The sequence below is a fragment of the Leuresthes tenuis genome, unplaced genomic scaffold (assembly GCF_036924035.1).
Source record: "Leuresthes tenuis unplaced genomic scaffold, fLeuTen1.0.hap1 SCAF_19, whole genome shotgun sequence".
NCBI lineage: Eukaryota > Metazoa > Chordata > Actinopteri > Atheriniformes > Atherinopsidae > Leuresthes > Leuresthes tenuis.
The window spans coordinates 10,886,454-10,899,738 of NW_027325373.1; the positions used below are offsets into that span (position 1 = coordinate 10,886,454).

Here is a 13,285-nt window from a genome sequence, read left to right on the forward strand (position 1 = left end):
GCCCTCCTGAACATTATTATCTCGTCCTCAGGGCCTCTGGATCAATAAAACAAATTCTTGCAAAAGATAATAATTCACAGTAACATGACTGCCCTCCTCTGGTAGGCTGTGAAAGTTGAGACACAATCATTGAGAACAGAAGCATGGAGTACAGTAGAAAAAAGTTGTCACAGCAGAAACAGAAACAGTTAGCGCCACAAAAAGTGCAAACAGGTCATGTGAACTTGTCATAAGTCCTATGCAGCGGATGTGGCTATCAGGGGTCACTACCAAACTGAACGGCATCATCATCACCTCTTGAATACAGTCCCACTACCAAGAGTTTTCATTTACTAGTTTCATTTACTAGTTTGGTCCCCTTTCCTTGTGTTGTGTGTTCAATTTGATCTTTGATATTGGTTATCATCAGGTAAATTTCATACAGCTAAGTTTCAAAACATATTTGATCTCAGTGAGTCCCTTTTTTCAGAGCTCAGTTTGGCTGTGTTTTTTGTCTTAAACTGGGGGTGCATAATGTGTTATGGTATAATTTGCTAGTCAGAGTGTGCCCTTTTCTCTAGTATATCTGTGCCACATTCAGCCTTTTACTTCTGCTCATGCAGCTGATGATACTGAGTGCTCATAAAATTGTGATATGGATTTAAAAATAGAGATGTGAATCTGAGAGAGAAATACATGCATGCATGGAATAGAAAGTCTGTGCTTTTGATTGACTTTTGTATCTATGTTTATAAGTCAGTGTCATATTGTTGATCCTCCATATTCCAGAAAAAAAGGTACAAAAATCATACCAAAAATGATCTTTCAGCTTTTTTTTCTTTTAAATCAAATTTTTCTTTTATATTTACTGTCTATATAAATACTAATCTATGTCTCTCTCATATAAGGGTTTTGTTCTTAAATAACAGTTACTTGTTTTGGTTTTATTAATGTATTTTTAAATTTTTTGCTGCATTTTGTCAAGGGAGCCTTTAAGCAAGGAGTCTACCAGGAAATGACGTATGAGGGTGTGTGGTCACCAGTGATTCAGCCAATAAGCAGTGAGCACCTCCTACACAACATTCCAATCCCTCTCAAACCGCCCTCCTCCTCCTCCTCATTTTTTGCTAAACAAACCCCTGCGTGTATGGGACTGTGACACGTAAACTTTGTCCATTTCATTCCCCCACACAGGACACCCCTACCTGGGGCAGGGAGAGCAGAGAAAAGATCCCCTGTCCCGAACCAAAATCCAGCTTTTTCTATCATGGAGGCGAGAGAGGCTATTGCAGGTGAGGTAATTGTTAGCAGTAACACAGAGGGAGGCGTTGAGTTGTTTACTGCCTTAATAACCAGTTTGACCAACACTTTACAAGCGGTTATCTAAGCTACAGCCGTGCTCAGTGTACTAGTTGGAGGTGAACGTTTTCTTAACCTTGCAGGTTTTCGAATAAAGCTCAAATTCACGTCGAGTTTCGCACACACTACCTTTGTAATAGCGATAAACACCACTTTGTGTCTTATTTGTGATCCTGCTCAATCTAGGTGCTCTTGTCGGCAGTGAGGGAGAAGAGCAAACTGCAAAGAAGGATGCAAGTCCTAAAACAGATAAAACCCAGACTCAGAGCAGGATGGAGAAGATCTTTGGGTTCAAGAAGGAGGATCTGACTTCCTGGCAGAGCCTGTTGGCCCTCTTAAACCGTCCCACTGACCCTGCATCTTTGGGTATCTTCCGCTGCTTGTTTGGTAAGTTGTGTATATAAATGCTTTTTTTTTCAGTGAGGCTCCTGTTAAATATCCTAAACGGTACCTTTTTTCACCTTCTGTGTGTCGTCTAGGTTTCCTGATGGCTATTGACGTCACACAGGAACGTGGTCTCAGTCACCTGGACTACAAATACCTGGATGGGGCCCCTGTGTGTCGCTTTCCACTTTTCAACTTCTTACAGCCGCTGCCATTGGACTGGATGTACTTGGTGTACCTGGTGATGTTCCTCGGTGGGTCGCCATCTTTGCTTCATGGGTGGAGATCAGATGACAGAATCACACCTCACTGTTTAACGAAGCTATTTGAATTATGGGTTCCCACCTCTTTTCTTTCTTTTTGATCAGAGCAGAGGTAGTCATTTTCTGGGGCAGTCTCTGTAGGGGTGCTTGACTGCAGTCGTAAAAGAAGTCCAGCAATTCTCCTGTCATATTTTTACCCCGAGCTAACCAACACATGCAAAAGACTTTCAAGGATTTTTAAAAGAAGTGCAACTCAAAGCAAACAGTTGTTTGCACCAACTTTAAAGTCGATACCGATTAGGAAAAAACATTAGAACAAGAGTACATTAGAACATTAGGCAAGAGATTTCCCGCTATCGCTCTCATTTCCCACAATTCAACACTATAGCAATCCATGCCCTCCATGCCACCCATGGGTGTGCTGATGTGTAGCTAAGAGAAGGAAATAAATGTCTGTATCTGAAGTAGTGTGTTTGTTTCTACTCAAAGGTGCATCCGGCATCATGCTTGGTTGTTTCTACCGGTTGTCTTGCCTTATGTTTATCTCGACATATTGGTACGTCTTCTTTCTGGACAAAACGGCCTGGAACAACCACTCGTATCTCTACGGCCTCATTGGATTCCAGCTCTTTCTCATGGATGGCAACAGATACTGGTGAGGTGATGCTTAGTTTTCTTCCTGTGTGGGTGTGTGTTCGCTCGCTTCACAGTCATCTCCCTGTTTTTATAGGTCAGTCGATGGATTGCGAAGGCCTTCCATAAGAAATGCTCACGTGCCTCTTTGGAATTACACCATTCTGAGGACACAGGTTAGTGTCAGTCAACGGTGAATCAAGTGAATTATTGGTGCACACCTTGTAGAAAAAGATGCTTTAATTATGTCTGTGTTCCTGTTCCTCAAAGATATTTATTGTGTACTTCATCGCTGGAATCAAAAAGCTGGATGCAGATTGGGTGGAGGGATACTCGATGTCATATCTGGCACACCACTGGCTTTTTGATCCTTTCAAGTAGGTGTTATTGTAGCAGCCATTACTCACTGACTGTTGTATCTCAGCACTCTGATCAAGCTGTTGCCATGTTTTTTTTTTTCTTCCTTTTCCAGAGCGATTCTTCCTGTGGATTTAGTAAATCTGCTGGTGGTGCACGCAGGCGGCCTTGTTCTGGATCTGACTGCTGGCTATCTGCTGTTTTTTGATGCTACGCGGCCCGCTGCATTTTTCTTTGTCTCGTACTTCCACTGCATGAACTCTCAGCTCTTTAGCATTGGTTAGTGTGCAGCCTTGTTTCTCTTTCTTGTTGCCAAAACTGCATTTAAGTCTTTCTAATTCGAGTGGTGTCATTTAACCTCAATGAGAATGTGAATCCTCCTCAGGGATGTTTTCCTACACCATGCTCGCCACCAGTGCCCTCTTTTGCTACCCTGACTGGCCAAGAAGATTCTTTGGCAGTTTCCCGTCATTCCTCAGTGGAGTCCTGCCACTGACCTCAGCACAGCCTCAGCCCAGCACCTCCTGCGTTTACCCCGAGATCCACAGTACTGATCGGCAGGAAACCCCAACTGCTACCAAAACCTCCAAACCGAGACTTAAACACAAGCTGGGAGCCATTTTTACCATTCTTTACATAGCTGAACAGTTCTTCATGCCTTATTCCCACTTCATCACACAGGTAAATCTTCCCCACAAGTCTTTTTAAAATGCTGCATTCTCAGATGTCTTTTTTGCTCCATGGTCTTCTTTATATAGGGATTGTATTTGCAGTGAAACCCCTTTAATCCCACTCCTGAGTTGGCTGAGTAGTAGTTGCTCAATCAGTGTCAACAGTCATAGTTTCGCAACAAACAGCAGCTCAGATTTGTGTCATCAGCTGAGAGATGAAACCTTGAAAAAAATGGACACTCATTCTCCAGCCCCTGATAACCTTTCACCTGGTTCTTTGAAATGTTATATTGGAAAATAATGATGGGATGCCTTTTAAAAATTATCTTAATGAAGTATTTTTGTCCAGGGTTACAACAACTGGACCAATGGCTTGTATGGCTACTCGTGGGACATGATGGTTCACTCCCGCAGCCATCAGCATGTTAAGATCACCTATAAAGATGGAAAAACTGGTGAAATCGGATACCTGAACCCAGGGGTGAGTTACTGGGAAAACCCTGAGAACATAATACATATTTACAGCCCCAACATCAGAACCACTAACAGGTGGTAAAATCATGTTTCAATGCTATGTTCTGTGGAGAAACCAGAAGTAATAAGTCCTACCAACGTTTCAAATTAATTACATGTGGATTATCATTGGATGTTTTTTTTCTTTCTTTATTCTTGCTCAGATGATGTAAAAATAAATAATAATAAAAACTGTTTGTGTATTGTAGGTGTTCACACAGAGCCGCCGCTGGAAAGACCACGGAGACATGCTGAAGCAGTATGCTACGTGTCTCAGTGATTTACTGCCACGCTACAACATCTCTGAACCCGAAATCTACTTCGATATCTGGGTGTCGATCAATGAACGTTTTCAGCAAAGGTATTTTGATTCAGATGAAAACGCTTTTAAAATTGTTATGTTCTAAGAATAAAAGTGGTATAAGGGTGGGAGTTTTGAATTTGCTCTGGACTCTTCTTGAAGGATCTTTGATCCTCGGGTGGACATTGTGAAGGCTGACTGGTCCCCTTTCCGACCAAACCCGTGGCTGATGCCTCTGCTGGTGGACCTCTCACCCTGGAGGACCAAGTTCCAGGAGATAGAGGGCAGTTTGGACAACCAGACAGAGATTGTCTTCATTGCTGATTTCCCAGGTTGCAAATCTCTCATTCACCGATCTGTTTTTTCAGATGGAAGGAATGACATTTAGCATTTGTGCTAACTGACAGCTTGTTACCCTCCAGGTCTGCACTTGGAAAACTTTGTCAGCGAAGATCTGGGCAACACCAGCGTCCACGTGTTACAGGGGCGAGTGAATGTTGAGCTAGTGGAGGAGAAAAAGAACTACACTCTGCAGCCTGGTGAGCAGTTAAAGGTACAGTAACGCACCATAAATCTCTGCCAGTGACCCACAATGAACACTTCCAGTAGCCGACAGTAAGACGGCAAGAGAAAACCAGCCGGGCAAGTTGCTGAAACCACTCCCTGAGTAGTCCGAGAGCCCAGTCATTTCCAAATAACAGCAGTTGGATTCTTGCAAGATTATGATCCCAAAACCATCTGGAATGTCTCTTAGGAAGTTATTGGGGGATGAGAAAATCACTTGGGAAATAGCCGAAGTGATTCAAAGATTACTGACAAAATGGGTTAAAATAATGTCACTATACAAAACTGAATAAAATATTGAAATATATATATCTATATATAGCATTCATTTGCCATAATGTGAACGTTGCAGGTTCCCGCTGGGGCCTACCATAAGGTGTACACTGTGTCTGATGACCCATCTTGCTACATGTACATCTATGTCAACACCACAGAGGCAGCACTGCAGGAAAACTTCACCAAGCTGTTTGAGCTCCAGGAACGTGTACGCAATGGAACAGGTGAAAACACTTCTCAACTGCTTTAAAAATGTTGCAGTGAGGACATTTTATCAGTTGGGCTTAGTTCATGATAGCATCGAGTGTACAATTTGTCATGGTACTTGGCAGGTTGGTTGTTAGAAAAACATTTAGGAGAATTTTTGCATCTTTATGTAATTCCAGAAGTTGGGATCAGCCTTCTGTGGGGTTTATTCCTTCTCTTGCAGTATCTGTTGGTCCTATCACTGCACTGTACACAGTTGGTTATGGCTTTGAATCTATATTTTGCTGTGATGTTGCAGAATGAATTTGGGATCTTCCCGGTGGTTCCGCTTTATGCTCTTTTAGGAATCCGATGCATCCAAAATGCCTGAAAGTGCCTCATTTTAGTGTATTTTATTTATTTTATTTTTTGTTCCCTTGTGTGAACTTTTTTTTTAGGGCTCAAAACAAGCCCATCATATGTTGACCAGCCAGTCTTGCCCCACAGAAACTGAGCCTCTACCTCCTGAGCTGCAGCCTCTTATGACTGCAGACAACGATGAAGGGGCAGAAGTCAACGCCACCGACCCCATTGTACGTCTGTTCCTGAAGAGACAGCGCCGGATGAAGGAGGTGAAGAAACGCAGGGAGGCTGGTGTGCTGGAGCGACTGGACCGCTTTGCTGTGAAGAAGTACTACACGATACGGCGGGGGTGAGTATGCTCTGGCAGTAACAAACAGGGTTTGCTGTGTTAACACAGATGATGTGCAACAAATCTCTCGCCTCTGATCCTTTGTCTCAAAGGTTCTTGATGACGGCCATCGCAGTGCGAAACCTGATGGTAGGGCTCCCTCCTCTGGAGCAGCTGAGAAGAGAAGTTTCCTTTGCCAACTTCAAAGAACCTCAAGCAGAAGCCAACCAAAATGAGAGGCTCAAAGATGAAGTTGGTCATGGAGAACTTTAAAGCCATTGAGACTAAAGTATCAAGAAAACTGGTGAATTAACTGCAGGTGCCGAATCACGCATTCCAATCAATGTGTGCGTTACTACTAGACTGTTACTTGCTGCCCAGGCATCAAAGCAGTCTTAATTCCTCTGAAATATTTAGCATTTGAGATTATTTCCAGACGTAAAGTCAATACTTTGCTATCGTTCATGCATCTGAACATACTGCAGAAGATGAGTTTCACAGCAGCTGAACCCTGTATGTTGAGACTGTGTTCACTTATGGCTGGATGATGTGATCAAATAGCAGTAGAAAGACATAAGTGCTCAGAACGGCTACGAGGCATTATATGATCTATATAAACATGCTACACTATAAATGCTGCTTCTTTTAGGGATGATGTGCAGCATGCGACCGAATACGTTTTAAAGGGGAAAGATTCAAGCGAATTAACCGTTTTTCAAGTTTTACTGTTGTGAATTTTTTTTTTCTACAATGTGAGAGAAACGGACAGCTAATGATGTAAAAACAACTGTTAGTCTGTCTATCTGCAAATTTTTCTAGTAAATTTTCTAATGATGTCAATAAATTGGATGTTTATTTAATTAAAAGTCAACGTTGAGTCGGACAAAGGAGGTTTACTTGAACACTGAATTTTATTGGTGTTAGTATTTCCCAAAGTGTTAATGTCGAAGTGTTACAGCAGAATTCACTGTAGTTTGGCACCATGGCACAGAAATAACATTTCATAAAGTCAGCGCACATTGTCTCACAATATAAATACATATCAATCTTCACAATGAGCTTCTACCTTCACTTTGAACACATAATGATTTTATTCCTTTTTTATTTTAGCTGAGGTCCATTGTTCAGATTTAATTTCACTAAATAGAAACGTGTTGTTGTCAGTGTTGTGTAGTACAGGTCCTGTTGTATAAAAGGCTCAACGAGGCAGGTCGGATAGCTTAAATCGTTGATTACTGCTTCAAAAAAAAAAAAAAAAGCCACAGTTCCACAAAATCTACGAGTCAATTAAGGTCACAACTTCAAACGTATCTTATCTCATATTGCACAATATTTTACTGGCAACAAGACGTCAATTGTCACATTTTTACAACTCCTTCAGAAACACAAAGCAACATTTGCATCCCTTTATGTAACAGATGACTCTAATGCCTCTAATCACCACAGCTTCTCCATTATGAGTCAATTCAGCTGTAATATGGCTGGTGTTAGTGTTAGACGCTGGTCTCAAGTGACACAAATCAACATGAACTTCACAATAATGCAAAAAACTAAAACCTTGGTGTGGAAATCTACTACAAAGCCAGTGTGTGTGTGCAGAGTCTGAAGCCAGATCCTGAAATATGTCACAGGAACAGCTCATTGACCAAATGATTTACATAGTTTCTTCTTTTTTCTTTGAACTTACGTACTTTTGCATAGAATCAAGCTAGATTCAACTAGATACTTTTTCTATAATCTAACTAGGCGAGCATGTACATTGAGATCACAGATGAAACCCTGCGATCGCTGACGATCACAGATGAAACCCTGCGATCTCTTACGATCACAGATGAAACCCTGTGATCACCCTGTGACTCAGATTTCACTGATACAACTTTCAATGTTTTGAGCACTGTCACCAAAAATAAAGTGGTTCAGAGCCCGAAGAGCTGGAAAGAGAGGATTTGCGACGGCTTCTGCTAACGACACATCCTTCTAACGATTGGGCTGTGTGAAAACAAGAGGAAGGGTTGCTACATAGCGGCAAGACTCCACGAGTCCTGAATGGAGCAGAATCAAAAGGCAGAGCGAAACTGATGGAAAAGAGGTAAAACTCTACCTGTAGTGTCACATGTGACAAGACTTGGGGAGGGAATTAAAACTGGCTGTTTGCCCGAAATCTCAATCTCACCGCCTTACAGAACTAAGCTCCTCCGATAGCCGAGCAGAGCTCCACTATCGGCACCACTGTCAACAGTACTTTCTCACAGGCTCTGTTCTCTCGTGCTCTATGACACGGGTCCAAATCAGAGCCACATAGCAGTCAACTCCACCAGGATGCACTGCTGGTCTCTAAAAAATAGAAAAATAGAAAAAAATTCCCCCACTTTGTCCCACCACACTCCCTCAGCTGCCTCCAATTGGCAGCTTAAAACAAATAAAAAAGAACCCACATCAAAGGTGCTACAGAGGGAGTGGCACCTCTCTGTTTGCCGGCCAGCTCCACACTCCAGTCTTTCCCTTTGTCCTCATGAGCTGAAAAAGCTCCATCCTCTGCCTCTGGAAAACGTGACTTTCACTCCAGCAGTCATCACCATCTCCTCTCTACTGCAATCTCAAAAAGCCCTCCCAGTTCCTCCCTATGCGGATGAGCCTCTTGTCAATATTTTCAGTTGTTCCTGTGCATCTATTTCTCTCACAGATTTTCTATAAAAGATAGGAGTTCTCATTTAATCTGTAACAATGTTTTTAGCTCTATCACTCCCGAAAATAATCTCACAGTTTCACATATTGTTCAACGTTAAAGTTAAGAGAAGTTTTGAACTGGAACTCGTGCGAATGTCAGTGGGAATACGGACAATGAATGAGTTAGTGTTCATACTTTAAAATGTGAGGAATTAGGTAAAGATCCTTCAGGCATCTTTTTGTTTAAAAAAATAATGGATTTTTGTTATATGCTTTGGATTATATAAATGCGGCTCAGTGTATCTTGTGCACACCTGGAGGGGTGTGAGAATACGAAGCATCTATTTGTGGTGACGTGTCCTTCATATCCATCTCTGCAGCTCTACCTCAGCTGAAGATCTGGGCAGAAAACTCCCCGTATCACGCCTTCAATCACAACATTAGATAATGTGTCTGAAAGGGAGGAGGATAAGGTTTTTGTCAGTTAAGATGCACAGCTCACTAATATGTAATATTTTCAGTGGAGAACAAATGAGGATCTCACGATGCTGTGCATCAGCAGACTGAACGCACCGTGTGCAGATGGCAGCAGATAGGGGTCTCTCAGAAACAGCATGACGGGCTGATGAGACAGTTTACTGAAAAAAAAAAAAAGTTAAAGCGGGAGAAGTGAGCTGCATATAAATGGAAAAACAGGTCGGAGTGAGAATGGAGTCAAGTTCAAGAGCAGAGTAAACAATGGCTGATTTTTAACCGGTTAAAGTACAAAACAAGCATGTGACTCACCTTGACTCTACAGATTCTGTATCGAAGGACCTGAAAAGACCAAAATGAAAGTGAGGCCAGCCAGTCCTCCTCTCCCACCAAGTGTTCATCGTTTTTCCTTTCTTCTTTTAAAATTTATTTTGAAGCAAACCTACAGTTTCAACTCACCCACAGCTTTCGGTTTTTGGCACTGAAGGAAAATGGCGGATGTTCAGGAAATCCAGGAATATCTTTGGAAGAGCCTCATTTTCCATAATTATAGTCTGACAAAAACAAAAGCAAATTTCAGTGAGTACACAAAGCAGCGGGACAAAACCAAAGTGCTCTGAGTGACCAGTAAGATTCTGTTTAACCTCCCTGCAGGAGCTTCACTTTAGGTTCCACAACACTCCTATCTGGTGAAAGCAGAGACTACGCATCATGCAAAAGATGTTTAAGTAGTTCATTTGAGGGTCTAAAGAGGAGTCAAAGTGTATGAGAGGACCTGCAGGTAGAGCTCCAAGCCTTGCCTCCTCTGCTCCAGGACTTTAGGAACCCAGTTTCTGACATGTTTTGAGGGGATTTCAGGTGGCTTTATGTTCTTCTTTAGCTGGAGAAATTTAGAAAAAATATCAAATATATACACAGCTGTACCAAAAGAAGACTTACACACAGACTTGTTACTAAAATTAAGATAAAAATACTATAAAATAAAATATTCATAATCAGATCTTTGCTAAAAGGATCTCAAAGGATCTAAAAGCTAACAAACTTCTCCTTTGTTCCCAGTGGTTCGTTTGTCCGTCTGTGTGAGAGTATGAACGTGGTACAATGGTTTATATCTGGTGTGAATTGGGATTTATTGAAATGAAAATGTTTGACAAAGCAACGTAGCATGATGTGTGGTCATAAAAGCCACTTCCTTCCACATTTTGTCCTCTAATGCTGACCTGATTAATTTATTATACAGAACCATGTGGAGAGTCCTCTGGACAAACTAGCTAGAAAAGGCAGACAATTGAAAAAACAAAAAAACACTGCACTTTAAACTGAAAATTAAAAAAAACAAAGATTAAGCATCTTTTCCTGAAGTTCTATCAAGATTTTCTGGGTAGCGACTAAGATTCATAGAAAAAAGCATGAACAGCGAGGGCAAAAAGGAAAGAGGGCACTTTGGATGTGTTCGTATAGTTAAAGGCTAAAGAATTACAGTCTGAGTGAAGAATATCTGCGATGCCTCTGTTGCATTCAGGTGTCTCAGTGAGTCAACACGTGGAATATCGGAGCAGTAAAACAGGCGGCCGTAACTCATTTAATCTTTTCCTCCTGCATAGATCTTTACTGACAGAGAGCTACAAATCAAACAAAGTGTAAATTAATGAACAGGATAGAGACAGGAGCTCATGTACAACCTCAAACCAGCCAGTGTGGTGAACGGGGTTAACCACCACGAAGCTCGCTGATTACTCCCTGCACTGATTTCCTGTGAACGTCTATGCACTTCTCAGTTTTGCTCTTAAACACCATGAAAATACAGCAAATGAAGAGCCACAGCACTGGGACTGCTAGTAGAGGCTGCATACATCACCAAAAGAGTTTTTCTTTAAGGAAAAATGTATCTAATTCATTGTTAAAGCAGCTAAAGCCAGTGTAGCCATCATAAAACTGTTGTTTTATAAAAGGGAAAGCTCTGTTAAAGATAATGCAGGAAAAGCTTTTCATTTCAACAGTGATTAAGGGAATACATTTAAAAACACAATCAACATGTAAAAATGTCATTCAACTCATATAAAATGATGTGGACACTGACATGTTTTAGCAAAAGGAACAATACAGCACAGATACATCTCAATGCTGTTGTTACTCAAATGTCAGCAGAACAAAGCAGTGAATATGACCCTTCAAATGGAAAATGGGACCGCTTTCATGTATCAAAGGCAAAGGTCACAGAGTTGACCACAAAGAAGTCATAACAGACCAGTGAAGTATGGATAAATATCTGGGGATGCTCCAAATCTCACCATTTTGTGCAAGGCGTGGAATTCACTGTAGCGTTTCTCAATAGTATGAAGTCTGCCATTCATCAGCACGTCAATTCTGAAGACCTGAAAGAAAGGCAAAAACAAGTCAGCGCTGCTTGCTGAGGGAACATCTCCACGAGTCAGCGGGCGGCTGCTAATGCAGAAGTCAGCAAGTTGGGAAGGGGAAACATCTGGCCGCTGTGGTGTGATCTGTCAGAGTTGATGCAACACATCCCGGAGCGGACTGTCATCCACTTCCCTGACTCAGCTGATTACTTCTGTGAAAGACTCAGGACAAACGTCAGTGTTCCTCCCAGCATTATGTAAAAGAGGAAATTCACTGTGAATGACAGCAGTGGCAGTAATGCAACTTAACTAAGCAGATGATAGAAAAGGCAACAAATAGTAACTACTAATGATGCTGGTGCACTCAACAACAACAACAAAAAAGCTGTTAGAGTCAAATCTGAGCATTTGTTGAATTATGAAACAGCTAAAACGCTTGTTAATATATGGACGTGTGGACTTTGCAGTGATTACTGAGGTGGTGGTCAATTGGACTAGAAAGGTGCCACACAAGTGTCTTCCATTTAAAATAGTAGTCTCTGGGTCAAATATCATAATAAAACGTGAACACTTCACGCCTAAATCACCCCTTTCAGAAAAATACGACTTTAATAGATGCCAGCATAGACTCACGGGCTTTTTAGGTCGATACAAAGTAAAAAGTCAGCAAGTTTTTGCTCTTTGGATATGTGAAGGCTGACATTTTTAAAGAGATCGAACACAAGGTGAATTCAGGGCTCCTCTGATCAGTCACAAATACACCAAACAGACTGTGTACAATATTGTAGGGTGTAATAATTGTGATGGTAATTATATGGGTATATATGGGTGAAGAAAAACACACAGAGTTAACAGTAAAAACGCCGAGAAGGCGACAGACAGGCAGACACACAGAGGTTGTTGTGGGAGCTTACCGTGTATCCTCTCTCGATGGAGTTGTTTTCTGAACGAAACGACGGAATCGACACTCGGACCGGATGCATTTTCACCTGATAAAAAGTGTAGGGTTTCGTGGATGATCCTCTGGCGCATACAAACACACACACACTCACGCTGTTGATGGTTTGCTCCAGTGTGTCTGACAGAAAGCCTGATAAAAATCACTGAATTCAAACAGGCTGAGCCGAGTGTCGGTGGCGCCCCCTGGTGGAGCGGAGGACAACGACGGCTGCCTGACTTAAAACGCAACGCTAATATTATTCGATTAAACATCTTTGACTTCATGTGGCTTATTCTAGGATGGCTTATCACATCAGTTTGATTACAAATTTAGACTGATTCATACTATCATACTACGTTATGCATGTGTAACTTGTTTATCCAAAAACCTTATTTAATGGGAAAATTGATCATACATACTTAAAAATACACACTTATAAAGATGTTATAGTGTGTAAAATATATATGATGTTTAGATTCACTTGATATGTTTAAATGAGTGTTGCCAAGATAATAAACTTATTACTTATTAAAATCCTGTGCTGTCTGTCTGTCTGGACCGATTATTTTTACTTTATACATGCTTCCATTAGGTAACACTATTAGACAGCATAGCATAAATTTCCATTACTATGCTGATGATACTCAGTTGTACTTATCTATAAAACCAG

At 41.4% G+C, this 13,285-nt stretch overlaps 4 protein-coding genes across 5 annotated transcripts in view; 1 reads left to right on the forward strand and 3 right to left on the reverse strand.

Moving 5' to 3' along the window:
- pcyox1 (prenylcysteine oxidase 1) overlaps positions 1-13,285 on the reverse strand; it is a 40,788-nt gene that overhangs the window by 12,651 nt on the left and 14,852 nt on the right. The gene's annotated exons all lie outside the window — the stretch shown is intronic.
- Positions 1-13,285, reverse strand: part of mat2aa (methionine adenosyltransferase 2Aa) — a 73,965-nt gene that overhangs the window by 9,624 nt on the left and 51,056 nt on the right. The window lies entirely within an intron of this gene.
- On the forward strand, positions 1,082-7,065 carry ggcx (gamma-glutamyl carboxylase). The gene is made up of 15 exons (XM_072372227.1): positions 1,082-1,271; positions 1,525-1,725; positions 1,818-1,976; positions 2,475-2,640; positions 2,716-2,794; positions 2,889-2,995; positions 3,091-3,254; positions 3,361-3,656; positions 3,996-4,127; positions 4,369-4,520; positions 4,623-4,792; positions 4,883-5,013; positions 5,377-5,524; positions 5,994-6,198; positions 6,291-7,065. Exons 1-15 carry the CDS (start codon positions 1,247-1,249, stop codon positions 6,448-6,450), a joined length of 2,295 nt encoding a protein of 764 aa, XP_072228328.1. The 5' UTR covers positions 1,082-1,246; the 3' UTR covers positions 6,451-7,065.
- Positions 7,075-12,790, reverse strand: snx24 (sorting nexin 24). 2 transcript variants are annotated; one of them, XR_011909080.1, is made up of 8 exons: positions 12,590-12,790; positions 11,610-11,693; positions 10,094-10,198; positions 9,778-9,872; positions 9,631-9,660; positions 9,418-9,482; positions 8,035-9,297; positions 7,075-7,993 (listed from the first exon to the last, which is right to left on the reverse strand). XR_011909080.1 is itself a non-coding variant. In XM_072372233.1 (7 exons), the coding sequence occupies exons 1-7, from the start codon at positions 12,656-12,658 to the stop codon at positions 9,227-9,229; spliced, it is 519 nt and encodes a 172-aa protein (XP_072228334.1). In that variant the 5' UTR covers positions 12,659-12,790; the 3' UTR covers positions 7,075-9,226. The 2 variants fall into 2 exon arrangements, 1 of the variants encoding a protein (XP_072228334.1); XM_072372233.1 differs by having other exon boundaries at positions 7,075-9,297.

Bases quoted from the DNA above. Each gene is read 5' to 3' on its own strand.
- ggcx (XM_072372227.1), top strand. From the start codon at position 1,247: ATGGAGGCGAGAGAGGCTATTGCAG. The intron at 1,726-1,817 runs GTAAGTTGTGTA...TGTGTCGTCTAG, and splicing joins TATCTTCCGCTGCTTGTTTG to GTTTCCTGATGGCTATTGAC. The intron at 5,525-5,993 runs GTGAAAACACTT...CTTGCCCCACAG, and splicing joins ACGTGTACGCAATGGAACAG to AAACTGAGCCTCTACCTCCT.
- snx24 (XM_072372233.1), bottom strand. From the start codon at position 12,658: ATGCATCCGGTCCGAGTGTCGATTCCGTCGTTTCGTTCAGAAAACAAC. The intron at 9,873-10,093 runs GTCCTCTCATAC...TGTTTTTGTCAG, and splicing joins GCTTGGAGCTCTACCTGCAG to ACTATAATTATGGAAAATGA. The intron at 9,298-9,417 runs GTGCGTTCAGTC...CCTCCCTTTCAG, and splicing joins TCTGCTGCCATCTGCACACG to ACACATTATCTAATGTTGTG.